At 45.3% G+C, this 17,618-nt stretch overlaps 1 protein-coding gene across 1 annotated transcript in view; it reads left to right on the forward strand.

Annotated features, from left to right (window-relative positions):
• The window catches only part of LOXHD1 (lipoxygenase homology domains 1), a 193,395-nt gene that overhangs the window by 135,566 nt on the left and 40,211 nt on the right, over positions 1 to 17,618 (forward strand). Inside the window, exons 32-35 of the mRNA XM_019531681.1 lie at positions 3,168 to 3,376; positions 8,852 to 9,037; positions 11,502 to 11,629; positions 16,443 to 16,560. Coding sequence (XP_019387226.1) covers positions 3,168 to 3,376; positions 8,852 to 9,037; positions 11,502 to 11,629; positions 16,443 to 16,560 — 641 coding nt within the window. The remainder of the gene's footprint in view (positions 1 to 3,167; positions 3,377 to 8,851; positions 9,038 to 11,501; positions 11,630 to 16,442; positions 16,561 to 17,618) is intronic.

The following is a 17,618-nucleotide window of genomic DNA, read 5'->3' on the forward strand; positions in this document are numbered from 1 at the left end:
CTGAGTCTGTCCAGATCTGCCTGGATCACCCTCCTGTCATCAGGTGTGGATGATTTACCCCAGACTTTGGTGTCATCGGCAAACTTGGCCAGTCCGCTTCTGACACCAATGAACATATCATTGATGAAGATGTTAAACAGTATAGGCCCTAGGACAGAGCCTTGTGGGACCCCACTGGTCACAGCACACCAAGACGATTGGCTCCCATCGACACCACCCTCTGGGTCCTACTGCGGAGCCAGTTCCCCAGCTAGCGGATCGTGGTGACATCAAGGCTGCAGTTAGCCAGTTTAGCTAAGAGGTGATCATAGGATACCAGATCGAAGGCTTTTTTAAAGTCAAGATATACAACCTCGATCTCTTCCCCCTTGTCCAGGTGGTAAGTCACCTGGTCATAAAAGGAAATGAGATTGGTCAGGCAAGCTTGCAATGTCTATAGGACTTCCAGAGGTTCAATGAGCAAGGGAGGTTGTGCCGTAGTGCAGAGGGAAGCTAAATAAGGAAAGGCAGGATTTGGTGGTTGTTAGATCACTAGATTGCAAACCAAGGTTCCTCTGATGGCTCACTGAGTGCCCCAAAACAAGTCACCTGAGCTCTCAGGGCCTCAGTTTACCCATAGATGGAGTGATAGGAGTTTTTGAGTTCATGTGTGTACTCTGGGACTTCATGCTTGTTAAGGGATTTGAGATCTTTGGATCAAAAAAGTCATGAGAAATCTGTCTGTCATTGGCAGTAATTTAACCTGCCACAATGGGATAGAATAAGAAACCCTTTAACAGAAACTAACTTTTTTCCTTGCTCAGAATACTTTTCAGCGAAGTTGGGAGTGGCAGCCTTTTCCAATTCATAGAAATCATAGAAAGTTAGGGTTGGGAGGGACATCAGGAGGTCACATCTAGTCCAACCCCCTGCTCAAAGCAGGATCAGCCCCAACTAGATCATCCCAGCCAAAGCTTTGTCTAGCTGGGTCTCAAAAACCTCCAAAGATGGAGATTGCACCACCTCTCTGAGTAACCTGTTCCAGTGTTTACTACCCTCCTAGTGAGAAACTTCTTCCTGCTATGTAACTTAAACTTCTCTTTCTGCAACTTGAGCCCATTGCTCCTTGCTCTGTCACCACTGAGGACAGTCCAGCTCCCTCCTCTTTGCAACCCTCCTTCAGGGAGTTGAAGGCTGCTATTAAATCCCCTCCCAGTCTTCTCTTCTCCAAAGTAAATAAGCCCAGTTTTCTCAGCCTCTCCTCATAAGTCCCCCAGCCCTCAACCCATTTTTATTGCCCTCCACTGCATGGGCGACTGGTGCAGCCTTATTGTGGGGGGGGGGGGGAACAGCTCCCCCCACCGCGATCAGTCTCGCCAACTGGGGGGGGGACCCTGTACCCAATCTCATGGCCCGGGGGAAGCCCCCACGGCCGATCCAAGCACAGCCGGTCAGGGGGTGCAAGGGCACTCTCAGGGGGTGCATGTTGCACCCCCTATGCGTTGCCACTGCTTCACTGGACTCTTTCCAATTTGTCCACATCCTTTCTGTAATGGGTGCTCAAAACTGGACACAGTACTCCAGATGTGGCTTCACCAGTGCTAGATAGAGGGAAAGAAACACTTCTCTTGACCTGCTGGCAACACCCCTATCAGTGCAACCAAGTACACCATTAGCCTTCTTGGCAACAAGGGCTTGCTGCTGGCTCGTATTCAGCTTATTGTCCACTGCCACCCCCAGGTCCTTTTCTGCAGAGCTGCTGCTCAGCCAGTCAGCCCCAGCCTGCACCGGTGCATGGATTGGTCTGTCCTAAGTGCAGGACTCTGCACTTGTCCTTGTTGAACCTCATGAGATTTCTTTTGGCCCAATCCTCCAATTTGACATCTCATCTTGTTGACCCTATTAAAATGCACATAGCACACCACATAACTGTTACTGTGAAGAAGCACCACTGCTGGAATGATAACGTGGCAATGAATTCATGGCACGTTCATTACATTGATGTGCACAATTAAGCATAAGTTGTACCAGATAGTGGAGAATAATTCTTCCCTAATGCTTAATTCACTTCTGTGCTGTTAAATTCAATTGGAGAAGCCTAAAATTAGGGCTGTGTGAAACCCATTGGTTTCAGTTCACAGAGATAAGAGCAGATTTGATTTGCATGAATTCATACCCCCTGAGTTTTGCTGTGAGTTTTGAGTAGAACCTAAAATCAAAACTACCTCAGCCATCACAAAGCAAAAGCCTAAATCAATCCCAGGTGACTTGAAAATAGGCCAGGTTTTATGCAAAAAGTTTGTGAACTTATTATAAAGGGACTAGAACTGCAATGAAATGAATATAGGTTGAGTTTGGAGTTTGTACTGAAGTGGGTTTCAGAGTTTTGTTGTGAACACTTTGCATAGCTCTGCATGAAATGTTCTGAGAAAGCAAATGCATATGCATCACTGAATTCTTCACTGTCCATCAGGCCTACCCAGATGGACTCCTGGAAAACACTTGAGAAGCAGTCTTGCATTGGATAAGCGGCTCTTCCTATCTAGCAGCTGAACTGAATTTTTTTAAAGCCACTATAAAACTATCTAAGCAGGGTCCAAAACCTTCTTCTTAATATATATAGCAAATACAGTGTATAAATAGTATTACCAGACCAACCTTTAATATTGGTTTTATAGTTTATATTTTGCCTTGATGCTATAAAAGGTCACTGGGTCCATAAAAGGACTACATAGATCAGCGTGATCCTTGAATAAAGAACAAGGGAGAACACTGTTTGCCTTAGAGTCAGGAGAGATTTATGCGGCATCATTCAACTGTGAGCCTGTGATCTCTGGTATAATAGCCTATTTATTATTTAGGGCCGGATTCTTATTTCCACTGTTTTGTGGTATGAATAGGAATCAGACTCCTTATGTATTTGGGACAATTCTGCACTGGGTTATAGCCTTTAGAGCTGCACTGAAGTGAATGGGGTTGCTGGAAGAGGTAGATTTTGCTGCCCACATTCAAGCCCAATCCTGCATGAAGCTGTGTACCCTTGGCTCTTCAATGGGAGTTGATTTTACTCAGTATCCGTCAGGCACCAGTCTGCCCCTTGCAGGATTAGACCCTTGTTATCTGCAGCGGTGGTGACCTGGGATATCTTGGTTCATGCTTTCTGATTAACAGCCCTCTCTCTGTTGCAGTGATTCCATATCATGTCACACTCACGACTGGCATAGAGCCCGGCGCGAGCACTGACAGCCGAGTTTACATCATCATTATGGGGCCGCAGAAGGTGCAAACAGACAGGCTGTGGCTGGATCTTATGGAAGATAAGGATGAGTTCGCAGATGGCTCCGTAGAGAAATTCTCTGTTTGGGGAGCAGATGTTGGGGAGCTTAAAAACGTGGAGGTACAGTATGAAGGAAGTGTGACTACTGGAGGCATAAGGGACACCAGGCTGGAAGGATGGGGAGTGTTTGTGTGCGTGTACAGTAGCATAATTATGGGGGGTAAGTAGGACGCCAGCCCTGGGTGCCAGTGTAGAGAGGACACCAGCTGCTGGCCCAGCAGCCACCTCCATCCCACACCACTGCTCCCCAAGGTGCAGAAATTGCTAGTAACGTTTGTGTGTGCGTATGCCCGTGCTCTTTTAGTTGGAGGTGGGCAAAAGCAGAGCTGCTGAGATGCAGAATGAATTGAAACCGGGGCTTTCTAAGCAGACAAAGTCCATCCAAGCCAGAAGCAGAAGATTAGCCCCTTCTGGAAGGATTCTGGAGCCAAGGGCCCAGTTGGTCCCACTGGTAATTGTGCTAAAAATCGTTCGTTGTTCTTCCATGAAATGGCTGTCTTAACATCTTCAGAAATGAATTCTCTTTTATCAGGCCCGCTCTTAATTTCCTGACAGGTCTGGCAAATTTGCTCGGGGCACAATTCTGTTCCAGTCATTTCCCCTGTTGATTTTCACAGCACTTCCATTTGGGTTTCATAAACTGCCTGCAGCAGGAATAGCATGTTGTATAATCTAGCTAAACATGGACATTATTCTTTCAGCTTGGAAGACCTAAACTCACTGAAGGAAATTCATCATGGCTCATAAGTAATGTTCACAGATAGTGTTAAAGCCATTTTTACCGTGGCTCAGAGCGGCCGAATTTACATAGAAACTCCATCACTGCGCTCAAACTTAGCACGAGTCTCCAGACCCTCTGTTTGTATCATTGCTGCTTTGCAGGGCCTCTGCTGTCTCCGAAAGCCTTTCTCTAAGCCTGTGAACATCACAGCTCATAGGATCTGAGGACTTCGTTACTCGGTCTGTTTCCAGCTGCTGCTCTGGACTTTCCAGACATGTGGCAAAAACAGCTTTTTGTCCAGAAAGAGAGGAATGCAGGAAATATGAAAAGAGCGAGACATGCTAAATAGATTGAGAAATCACTCTGTAGCGACAGGTGATATGGTTAGAAGGAAATTGTCCCATTAACTTTCATTCAAGCGATGCTTTCTGATACCTTGAGCCATCCCTCTAATAGATTTCAGTTTATTACCCAGCCATTTTCCTAATGCACTTCAAGTGCCTCGTTCTGATGAATACTAGTGGTGCTTAGTAGACAAGCATCTCAGGGTCTGATTGTGAACATCCAGCACATGCATAAATCTTTCTTGTTCCTCCAAAGTCTGTGAGCATGCAAATGTCCTCCCAATTTGGGCAGATGAATTAGGGCATGCAAATATTTGCAGTTACCAAGTGATTCAAGGGGAAAGGAGAGATGTCTGGGAAGGAAAGGAGCAGAACGTGGAGGCAGATGAGAGCAGGGAGAGAGGTGGAGAAAGGGAAGGGGGGAGAAACAACTAGAAGGGGGATCCTGGGCTATTTAGTCTTGGGTCTTCACAGGCAATCATTAATCAAAGGAATCCCCCACATCACTTCTTCAAGCTCTCACCCACAATTACAAGGAATTACATGTGAAACAGGAGAACACCCTACAACGGGCTGCCAAGGACCTGCCACAGCAATGACAGGGAATCGGTTGGTTAATATATGCCCAAAAGATCCTAGGAAAGAAAAGGATCGTGCTCCATGTTACAGAGGAAGCCAGAAGCTCCTGCAGTTCACCACAAAGAAATGGAGAAAAAATAGAAAGGAGCAAAATGAAAGGGAATAAGGTGAAGATGAAAGTGAGACAAAAAAAGACAAATAATAGCACACAGCTTTACAGCCAGAGAAGCCTGTTTTGTTTGAGGCTCTTTGGTCCCTCTGCCTTCAGTAGGACCTGCTGCTGTCCTGTCCCTCCTTCTCTTCACTCTTGATGGTCTGTCTTGGGTCCGGTGCTGTTCAAAGTGTTTATTAATGATTTGGAGCTAACAAGACAAAGTTAACTGCTGACAAATGCCAGGTGCTACACCCTTGGGAGGAATAATAAAACATACAAATACAAAGTGAGTGACACCTGGAGGGATGGCAGCACCACAGAGAAGGATCTAGGCGTCTGGGTGGATCGCAGCCTCAACAGGCGTCTGCAGTGGGATGTAGCTGCACAAAAAGTGAATGTGATTTTGGGCTGCATCCATAGGAGGATTAAGTGCAAGTCATGGGAGGCGATAGTGCTTCTTTACTAGGCCTGATTAGGCCTCATTAAGAGTATTGTTTGCTGCTTCAGGCTCCATATTTTAAAAAGGACATGAAGAAGTTGAGTTTGTCCAGAGTCTGGAGACAAAAATGGCAAAGGGCTTGGAAAACAAGTCATATGAAGAGAGGTTAACGGAAATGGGCATGTTCAGCTTGTGCAAAAAGCACTTAAGAGGGCACATAGTAAGTGCATAAAGGGCTGCCATAAAGAAAAGGGAGAATACCCTTTTTCTCTTGCTGCAGAAAGCCGAACATGGACTAATGGCATGAAGTTGCAACAGAGCACTTTTAGGTTGGATACGAGGAAAAACGTCCCTGTTAGAACAGTGAGGCAATGAAATACTGCCTAGGAAAGTTGTTGAATCTCCATCCTTGGAGGTGTTCAGGAAGAGATTGGATAAACATGGGTCAAGAATGGCCTAGGAGTATGCTATGGGTGTTTCCCTTGTTTCTGAGTGTTGCTGGTTGCCACGTGGAGCTGGAAAAGAATCTGCTTTCCTCTCCTGTGGCTGCATGTGTCAGGGTTTTTGTAGACCTTTTTGGACTCAGAAGTACTGGATGTTCGCTGACATCAAGATTGGGAATTTTGTTTAGGGTGTACTAATGCTCCCGCTGGGACTTAAGCCTAGAGGTTCTTGGCTAGATGGTCTTGCTCCTCCACTCAAAATCAGACTAATTGCCACATTTAGCTTCAGGAAGGAATTTTACCCCACCATCAGATTTGTACAGATTGTGGATATTACTATTTTGTCTTTCCTCTGTAGTGGGGGACATGGCCCTTGAGCATATTTTAGTAACCTTCACAGTGGCAGGACATTGGCTGCCATGGTCCTGTTGCTTTGCTGTGACAGGTTAGGTAGGGTGCTGTGCCTTGTGATTGTGTGACAGGGTGGGTTGTGAAGTTTGCTTAATGGGTTAGACAAAAATTTGCATGGAATAATTACCCTGTCTCAGGTGGGGGATTGAACTAGATGACCTCTGGAAGCCCCTTCCTGCCCTGCGTTTCTATGACTCTAAGTTAGACACCCCCGTGCCTTTGAAATACAACTTCTTTAGGTTCCTGAAACATGCCAGCTAGAAGGAACCTGAGTTTCCCATGGGTGCTGGTCTGGCTGCATGTTCAAGCTACCTTACAGCTGTGGAGTGACTTGAGACCAGGCACCATGTTGCCATCATTTATAGCACTCCCCATTTTGCAACAAAATTTGCTATTAAAATCAGCTATTCATTATTGCTTGCTGAGAAAATCTCAAAAGGTTTTATGTTATAAATGCTCTGTGCATGCCTGTGCATGCAGGGGGTTGCACTGCCCTGAACTAAATTTTAACTCGGACATTGTTCTGAAAATCTTCTGGCCTTCTGCTTGGTGGTTGCCTCTGGAAATCAGGGTTCCTCATTTTGGCATGGCCTTGATGTTAATAGGAGTTTATAGTTGCTTTGAAATGGAGGTGTCCGCTGGTTTCCCAGAGTTATCCCTCTGGGGACATTGGCAATAAACCAAAAAAAGCTGCGTGCTTCCAGAAGAGCCACAGCAGACTTCCCCCCTCTAGGTTGTCCATCTGTCCCTGAGTGCAGAGTGGCTTGTTAAAACTTTCCCTGAATCCTTCATACCTGCCATCCCACTGCAGATTTAAAAAAAAGAGTTAACATCTCAAAGGGGCTTGGCAGCTGATTTGGCACGGAGGGAGCTGAAAAACAAGTGTTGTATTCCCATTCACCTCACACCCCAGGAATCCAAGAATTAATGCATCCATTGTAGACTTGAATTTCCCTAGTGGTTAACTCTAATTTTCTGCAGCTGCACAGACATTAGTATTGTAATAATACTCCTAATAGCAGTGATAGCTGAGGCAGTCAGATAAAAACGATCATTTGTTTTTGGGTGGGGAAGATACTGTAGATCCATCATGTAAGATGGAGCTGTTATTGCAAGAAAAAAACCAAACAAATTATGAGGCTATTTAGGGTTGCTCAGGAAATAATTTTTAAAAATGGAGAGCTCAGGGCTCTGTATTTCTGTTAATAACTAGCAACTTTGGCTGTGAAAATAATGACCTGTCGACTGTTCCTATTTCCAGCCTTTTGTGAACAGCTTGTTCATTAGACTGAAAGAGTTTTTCTCTCTGGTGATTGGGATACATAATTATGCTGATAAGAATGTGCTAAGATGAATCTCCCAAGTTATGAACAGGGACACACAGACACTCACAGAAGTTTAAACCCTTAGTGATTGTGTGTGGCTGGACCCTCTCCAGCTTAGAAGGGTCTGGCTCATTTGGTGCCTATTTGGGAGACCTCCCAGAAAAGTCCTTGCTGGTGCTGGTGACTGGCTTGTTTCACCTGGAGGAAGGACTGTGAACCAATGCCCAACATAATGCTAGAGTTACAGTATTGCTTGAGAAACCAGCTTTTGGCTGAGGTTCTGAACGCAGGTGGTCAATAAAAATCCCATTAGTATTTTTAGTGTGGTAGAAAGGCTGATTAAGATTGGCACTCCGCTGCGCCAGGTGCCATGCAAAGAAGCAAACACATTTTCTGCTCTTAGGAAGTAACAATTTAAGATCATGAGCAATGCACTATGGTTGGGGAAGAGGAAATCACATCCAGTATTTGTGATTTTGGTGCATCTAGACTTGCATTGGCAGGGGGTGGGTAGTCAATATTTCCTCAGTTGTCTCTCATTCTGGCATCTAGGTTTGGGATGATTTCTACTAGGTGTCACTGCAGAGCTGGGTCTGAGGGAGGGCTTTGTCTGATGAAAGGGTTTGGCCTTATAGCTCAGTTCAATGGAGCCATAAGAGGTGGCTGGGATGTAAAGTAGGAGGAGTCACCAATGGATGGCTGTACACATCACAATTGGTGTGGAGTGAGGGAGAGTGATGTAATGAGGCGTCATCCCTTTTACACCAATAGGAGTGTTTCTTCTGTTTCCATATAGGCAATAGTTTTCTACCTACTAAATATCCTTATTTCCATGTGGGTATGGTCTAGATTTTAAAAGCATGCCCAGAACCGGGATGTGAAAATTCCCAACCATATTATCTCCAACACATACTGAAAGACTTTCATCTGTATAGGAATCTCATGCCCTGTTTCACAGCTTCTCTGTCCTATCCTGGAGGTGGCTGCCTCGGAGAGGTACATGTAACAGCACGTCTCTCCCATTACCAGTCAAAATACCTCCTCTCATCCACTTCTCTCAGGATCCCTGGGCCCGTCCCTGTTTCCTTTAATGGCTCTTCCTATGTCTGACTGTCACAGGTGGGGCATGATGGTGGCACACCAGAAAGCGCTTGGCTGGTGGAGGAATTGACACTGGTTGTGCCCACAAAAGGGGTCATGTATAACTTTATCTGCAACTGTTGGTTGGCCAGAGATAAAGGGGATGGGCGCACGTCACGGGTCTTCAACATAGTGGATGCTGACTGCATTAACATTGGCCTCAAGGTACGTTCGCAGATTTTTTAGATCTTGTTAACATTTGCATTAAAAGCTTCATCGACATATGTGCATGCACTGTATATCATACCAGATCCTACCCTGCCAACTCTAGCTTTGAAAATGACTGCATTGTAGCATCTCCAGGAAGCTGAAATTTCTACTTACAAAGTAAACTTACGTATTTCGGGGATTTCCTTTGTCTCATTGCGTATTACAAAGCACTGCAAATATTTACTAATGTTTAAATAGCTTACAGTCATATGTAAATCGGTTGTATATTCCTGGGAGATAATTTCAAAGATAATAAATTAAGATATTTTTGTATATGCAAAGTTTGGGGGTGGGGAGATTGTGTGCAAATTGTTTTTCAACATTCAGCTGCCTTTTCTGAAACAAGTACCAAAACGGTTCAAGTCAAATATAACAAAGACAGTAAACAGGACAGCCCCAAAACACTCTGTGTATGCATAAATTTGAGGCAAGATGTTCTGTTTCATATTCCAACGCAAATTAAAAAGACCGGATTACACATCCCTTAAATATATGATTCATTGTAGAAATATGCAGTAATACATATGAGTGGACAATTAAACACAGGCCGTATTTAATGTCTTTGTGCTGTTTCAGAGCTGGACAGGTAAATCTATAGTTGCTGCTGGATCACACTGCTGGTTACACCTTAATTTCATGTATATGACTCCTGACTTCAAAGTAAATTAAGTATTTTATGTATCCTGGGGAAATAAAAAGTGGTAAGATTTTTAGGGACTGAGCAACTCTTAACCATGGATAATGTCCAACAGAACCTTTGTCAGAGCGAGGGGGCAGGACACGGAGGTTAAGATAGACTCTCTTTGAAACATCCCCCCAGGTCTTTAATATCCACCTGGACAATTTTCAAAGGCTTGTATCAGTGACCTAACGTCTTGTCCATAATCCATATTTACATTAAGGTTTAAGCTCAGTTTTCCTTTAAAAACCCAATTCTGACCACTGCTTCTTTAAGTGAATTCATCAACCTGAATTATTTTCTGGAAGGCTTGATGGAAAGCAGGGGAAGTGCCTTGCACATGCTATGAGAAGAGTATGTTTCATGTTCTGAACAGTTTCAGAACCTATTTTTGCCAATTTTCCCTTAGATTAGATTACAAATCCCAAATGAGTTTAATTAGTTAGCGCTGATGGGAACAAGGGCTTTTAGCTAGATTAGGAAAGTTAATGGCTAATTTTCCTTCTGGTCTTGCACAGTCACCACATAACTTGAATGCATCTATTTGAATTTGTTGCTCTTTGATTTATTTCTCTCATTTGGATTCTTGACATTGAGACAGACATGGGATAACAAGCTACTGTGCCATTACCAAGATTAAAAAGACTCTAAAACACTTGCAAAATAGAGGAGGAGGGATTGGGGGGGGGTTCTTCCTCTTCAATATATGGTATAAACAGGATCCGGGATAGTGTATCAAGGTTTAAAAATGTCTGTTTTTATGAGCTTGGAAAGGAAGCATTACTCAAAAGCAAATGAACGTTTTGAAAGCAGTTTTTTCTTAAAGTTATTTCTGCTCTGCTCTTGAGAAATGCAGTATCTAGAATTCATACTGATAAAACTTACCTCATGCATCACAGCATTAAGTCGTGTCTGGCATTGGAACTGCTTTCAATATCTTTCCACTGACAAACCCAGCTGCCTTTATTACTAGGGGTAAATATGTGAAAGGCAACTAAGAGGACCTAGGAGCCTTAATTCCCCTGAAAGTCAAGATTTAGGTATTTTGGAAATGGTCTACCTGATAAGTCCAGCTATTCACACTTCAGAGGAAGACAATTGAAAATAAGCCAATCTAGCTTTCCAATACAAAGACTGTCCTACCTTGCAGACCCCAGAGCAAATGTATATCCCATTTGGAAACTGGGAACAGGCACTATTCAGAGCTCCCCATTACCACCGAGCACTCTGGAGATGCATCCTGTATTTGAGAAAAAGGAACGAGCCTTTCTCTGGGAATCTTATTTTTTTTAATGGCAAAGTTTTGAAGCTGCCCAGAAGTTTGTAATGTTGGGATCCATCTGGAGGGAGGTGTATTTGTCAGCATAGCAGATAAGGCTGCATGAGAGTAGCCACTTACTACATGGCACTGCTGCTTATCAGGTGCCCAGCACTCCCCAAGTGTACATATATATGACAACAGGGTCTCTCACTCAACTTCATTATGTGGGCTGTCAGAAGATGCTATAGCTGCTGAAAAGGTTAGATGCCAAAAAGGGAAACATTACATAGTAACTTTTGCCAGTATCTTCGTACTGGGATACACTGGAATTAGGAGACCAGGAATGGTATCTTTCTGATTAGTGCACTTAAAAAGCAGCCAAAGTACAGAGCCTAATCAGCTCTTTGCTCAGGCTTTTGGTTGAGTTAAGAATAGCTGTGTGCAGTGTGACATTCCCTGATAGCTTCCACTCTTGCTAGGTTCTCTATGAAGTTACAGTTGTGACTGGAGACCACCAAGGTGCTGGCACTGACACCAGTATTTATATGACTCTTTTTGGATCTAATGGGAGCACTGAGGAGATGCAGCTGGACAAAAATGGAGACAGGTAAGGTGCCTGGCCAACTTTGTTCCTTAAAAGTAGGCAAGAGCAGACCTCCAGTTTCAAATCTAAAGGCGGTGCATTAGGATTGTGCTCTTGCTTCCCGGGAAATAAATGACAAACCTTTTAGTAACTTAAATGACTTAAGATCAGGCTCCTTTTGTGGTGGGGCAGTAGGGGGCTACTGTGCTGAGCCACCCACCTCACTGTGCCACACCCAAAATCACGCTTCAGGAGTCTGCCTTGAGGAGCCTACATCTGGCCACCCCACTTCCTGGAGACCTCACACAAGCCTGGGGTAGTGCTGCCACCACCTGGGCACTGGTCTCTATTAGGGTTTTGTGCAGCCTGGGGCACACAGACCCAGCCAGCCTTGGGGGTGCTTTGCCTACTGGTAGTATTTCTGGGTGCTCCTTGTAGTCTGAAGCCTCTCAGGATATTCTTGGATAGGACTGAATTAGTTGATAAACAGCTGAGCTCTGCTAGGAGTGAAACACATCTCTGACCCCTCTCCCCTCAGGCATTTACAGCTAGGCGTGCTGTGCCAGATAGCCTTTTACTGATCAGAGAGAGAGAGAATGGGGGAGAAGAGTAGAACAAGGGAAGTTTAAGAGAACGCAAAAAATTTTGAGCAATACAGAACAAATTGAGCCTTTCATCAAATTTGGGTTTGGGGACCCTTTTAATATGCATCTAAATTACTTAGATCTAATCTACTAGCTAATTTTCAGACATACTCACTGGTTCATCCATAGAGAGACTCACTCTGGAGGTTCACTGCTTGAGTCTCTTCCAAGATGCCCACTGGAGGCAGAATGCCCCCCCACCCCCCAACTCGGTGGCCTGACACTTAAATAATTTTTCTGACCTCATCACTTTGTTCCAACCAGAAACAGGCATTATTTGAACACTGCTGATGCAGACCAGTCATTTCAAAAGTGGTCAGCACCCCCCTGCCCCCCCTCAGTGAAGTGGCCAGAGTCACCAAACTGGTTCTGCTGGTTCCTTGGAGGGAAACTTAAGACAAAGGGTCTAGACACAATAAGGGGGGATGGGAAGTGGTCCTCTCCAGTCCTAGAGGAAACAAAATATACAGCACAAACAAGATACACAGCAAAACAAATCCAAACACACTTGACCATACACAATGCCAAGTGTATACGGGTGCTATATTCTCCCCCAAGCCTGAAATGTCCCAATCCAGAGACAGACAGAGGGAGATTGCTTCACACCCTTGAACAAGACAGAAGGATGGACTATACTATACAACAAATGGTATAATCCTTTGCTGTTTGTACAGGACAGAATCTCTGGAGTAAAATAGCGGCTTCTCTGCCTTTCCCTAGGAAATCTCCCAGAAGCCATTTCTACTATTTTGTTTCTTAAAGCCGCCCCTTTTAAACATCTAGGAACAAGGGTAGTGAGTGGACAAATCTCAGTGTTTCATTCCCCCATTCATCTAATTTCCAACACATCCATTTTTATGTTAATTTTCTGTCCCATCCTCTACCCTCCAGGCACAGCCCTGGAGTTGCATGACAAGCCCGTCCTTGGGGAGCAATCCAGTCTCTGCCTCCTGTTCACACTCCTGTCTGTCCTTGTTGATTGTCACAAGCGACTGGAACATTTTATGAACTCCCACTGACTTCCCACACCTGAGCTTGCAATGAGGAGAGATCTATCAGCTCCAATTATTACAACAGTGTTTTATCCCTTTCTTACCAAGTAGCTGGGCCCAGTGCCAACCACCTGTTCATGGCCCTTTTAAGGAAGGAAAGGTTAAGGGAGCAGCAGACAAGCTGGGGATAGGGAGCTAGGTGTTAATCAGCTATATCCTGAGCACGCTAAAACCCAATCGACAGCTGAGAAAGTGCAAACAACCTGGAAAGGGATGGGGACACTTGCCTGGATCCCACCAGGAACGCTGCTGGGGCACTGAGAGAAATTTGAAGGCCCAGTACATCCTGGTAGGGGGCCCCACACCTCCCATTTTGGAAACAGGATGAAGGGGGATCTGATTTTAGGGACTGCCCAAGCCTGGGGACCAGTATAACTACCCCCATTCCTCACCTCTTATAGGCCCTGGCTGTGAAATGCCTGAAGAAGCTGAAGAGGAGCAGAGGCTGCCAGGCTGGAAGGAGAACTGTGCAGTCCTTTAATCCCATGTTTTGTAAAGACTGAATTAATCAGACCCCAAAAAAGGAGAATATCACCTTAAATATTTTAGGCAAGGCCACAAAGGGGCACACCCTGGGACAGCACCTGCCACGCATGGCTTCAGAGCGCTCGTTGCCAGTTTGTCTGACACTCCTGCTGCCTCTTAGTCCAACAGTTCCCCTGAGTCACGGAGATGTCTGTAGTCATCATGTAAGTAGGAGTGTGAGGGAGGAGAAGCACTGTAGACAAAACTGCTAAAAAACTTCCGTCTTCACTGCTGCCAGCTAGTACCAGCTCACTCACAGGAGCCTGCCACCTTATTAAGAAATAGCAGTCTAATCTCCCACAGATTTACAGCATTATTAATTGCTTTATTGCTATTACCCTGAGCTCTGAGCAATAAAAATATTAATAAGTACTGGCATGGGGGAAGAAAGCTTAATACAGTCCTGCACATCAGTGGTTCTCAACCTTTTTTGAACCAGGACCCATTTGGAAACATCGATGGCCAGGACTGGCCCAGTGCCCCTCACTCCCGACCCACTGCCCCCAGGCCCCAGCCCCACAGTGTGTGGGCCAGGGGGGCCACAAGCAGCCCCTTGCATGCTGGAAATCTGCCAGCCTACAAGGGAAAATCCATGGTTTCCCACATTTTTCTTCCTTAAAAGAGAATCCCTTTTTAAAGTATGTTTGCGACCCTTTCATATATTCTTGCAACACACTTTTGGGTCACGACCTATGGGTTGAGAAACGCTGCTGTAGATAAATGGTTCAGCGTCCTAGAAAAGGCATAGTACCAAATAGTTGGTCTTTAGTGCTGTTCCCTTCCCTCTTCAGTTTTTGCTCAGACTTGTAGCACTTATCCTGTGGGTTCATGTAAATTGGAAGCAGAAAAGACCTACTTGGGCCATCCATTTCTTCTGCATAGGACACTGGGTTCTTGGAAGTAACAGGTGGGGATATTCGGATGAGGATTGTTCCTGTAGAGAAGATGATATAGGTACAGAATAATAGGACACTCCTTAGGCTTGACTTCTTTGGCCTGGAAAGGACAACAGTGAGACAGGGACACAACGCTTTAAAAACAACGATGAGATGATGAAAATTGGTAGTTTACTCCTTCTCCTTTTGTCTTTACCAAGTTAGAAACAGGAATGGATCTTCATAAGGCATAAAAGCAAATGCAAAGTCACTGTTGGAATTCGCTACCACAGAAAAGTGTTGCGGCAGGCACAAAGATAGGTTTTGCAAAGGAATAAGCACCAGGTAAACTTAGCCATGACTAACTAGAAATAGGGCAGTACCGTAACCTCACCTCTGAACGCCTCTGGGAATGTATAGAAGTGAACACTGCAGTGTTCATGCCAACTTCTGTTGCTAACATCTGCAGATATACAGGCTGAGATAACAGTGTGACGATATCAGATTCATGCTCAGGGTTGTAATCTGGACATGGGTTGTAAGGCAGTATTTTCCCTTATGACACAGCCTTGCACAACTAGGAGCAGGTACACTGCCAGGGAAGGGATTGTATGACTATTTAATCTCCTGCCTGTGGTAATGCTCAAAGTGTGTGTGGCTCTCCCCAAACACATGAAGAGCTGTAGCCTTGCTCCTTGCAAAGTTCTCAGCGGGTGCATCTACACGAGCACCCAACTAAATGACCTGACCCTAATGACCCAAGTCATTTAGTACTTGTTTTAACTGCCAGAATTGCACAGTCCCGCTGCTGCACAGGTTGTTTCTGACACTACTGCACAGTACTGGCGGCATCACGGTTTGTGCCTGCTGTTACTATGTCACTGTAGCTCAGTGACGTAGCGTCTCATATAGATGGATGCATGCCCAGTGTCTCATGCCCAGTGGATGCATCTACATGCAATATTAGTGTCACGCAATAAACTCCAGCACAGTTTGCACTAGAGTTTATTGCTCCTGGGCACAGCATTCACACGTGTGCCTGGGACTGTAGCACATTGAGCCTGGGCAGAGCAGCCCCAGCTGGCAGGGGGGCCCGGAGGTCAGCCTGCCAGCCCAGTGTGCTGCAGAGGGGCTGGCTGGGGCACAAGGGTGCTTTAGTGTGAGGGCTAGCAGGCAGGCAGCCCCTGCCCTGAAGCACCCTCGTGCCCCCATTGGCATCTACAGCCAGCCCCATCAGCATCTACACATGGATTGTATCAGAGTAAATAACTCCACTGTATGATAGTTTATAAAAGGAAAGGGAACCACTGTGCAGCATCTGATTCTGGACTCACACTTGGGGAGGCAACCTGTTTAAATGGGGATTTTAGTTTGAACCCCTCTCTAGCAGTACTACAATTTGCACACAAGCTGTAAAGAGAGATATAACCAGTTACAACCAGAATAGCAAGCTATGCTATGGAGTATCTGAGGCAAATTTATACTAGGGTTTGTACTGGCTTGATACTCGGGGAAAATAATCCCCACCCAAACTGCTTGCTTGCAAGAACTATGATGGCTTACAACTGGACAGGAAAGCTCAAGCCCAGCTTGGTGTAGTTCGAACAGCGATTGATGATCATTGTCTTAGTGATTGTGCTGGTGTGGCTTCAGTCACAGCGTGGGCAGGGTCTGGTGATTGTCAGCCTGAAATAGCCAAGACAGATGTTGCAAACTCTGAGTGACCTTTCCATTTCTCCAGATTTGAGAGAGCCCAGGAGGACAGTTTTGTCATGGAGATCAATGATATTGCACCGCTTCGGAAGATGAGGATTCGAACCGATGGAAATGGGAGTCGCCCGGACTGGTTCCTAGAGAAGGTACTGCAGTCACTTAACACACTACGGCTAATTAGCTTTGTGGCATTAAGGCTTTCTGGCATGGCCAGATGTAATGAGGAAGTGCTGCCGTTCCCATTGTAGCCATCGTGTTTCCTCTTCGGAGCTTCCCTCCCTTTCACACTTTCCAAATTCTTGTCCTGCAGAAATGAAGACCAAGGACATGAGAGGGGAGGGGGAGGGGGAAGTAAATGTAACGTGTAACTTCAAGTCAATGGTTAGACCTCGTGTTTCCCTTCTACAGAAAGAACAGTGTCTCAGTGCCAAGACATTACAAACTCAGTGGTGGGTGTGTGAGCTCCTAGAAAGCCTAGCTGGACTCTGTAGAGGAAAGCATCTTGCATTAGCATGTGGTGATAGAGGCTGTGGGGCAGAGTTTAAAAAGATATTTTCAAGTAACTGTAAATCCTTCAAAACAATATATCTCCTTCCCCTTTTTTCCTTCTCCCTATATCAAATATTAAAGAGTTTCCTCTTGCATTTCTAGTGGTGTTAATAGTATGGCATTAACCACTCTTATCTACTGCTCGTGCAGTAGCGATCTCTATGGAACCAGCAGATCTGGGCAAACTGCTAATGCTCATCCAGTAAAGAATAAGGCAAATATTATGTCCTTCTTGTAGGCCCCAAAGCAATCGTTTTGGACCAGAATTCTTGCATCCGGAGCACAAAGAAGGCTATCGCCTTTCGTTCCTGCCATGCTGCTTCCTGTGATGGCTTCTACATTGTGTTGCTGCAACATAACTATTATATCAGGACAGGTCGTGTTGGTCTAGTGGCCAGACCCTGGCCTGGGAAACCAGTGGGCTGCTTCTGAGCTGGTCCCTGTCTTTTGCCTGGGTTGTGCCTGCCCCCTATTTCATAGTTTCATAGTTTCTAGGGCTGGAAGGGACCTGAACAGATCATCTAGTCTGACCCCCTGCCATGGCAGGGAAGAGTACTGGGGTCAAACGACCCCAGCAAGATGTTCATCTGACCTCCTCTTAAACACCCCCAGGGTAGGAGCCTGCACCACTTCTCTTGGAAGCTGGTTCCAGACC

The sequence above is a fragment of the Crocodylus porosus genome, unplaced genomic scaffold (assembly GCF_001723895.1).
Source record: "Crocodylus porosus isolate Cpor-Errol unplaced genomic scaffold, CroPor_comp1, whole genome shotgun sequence".
Classification (NCBI taxonomy): Eukaryota; Metazoa; Chordata; order Crocodylia; family Crocodylidae; genus Crocodylus; species Crocodylus porosus.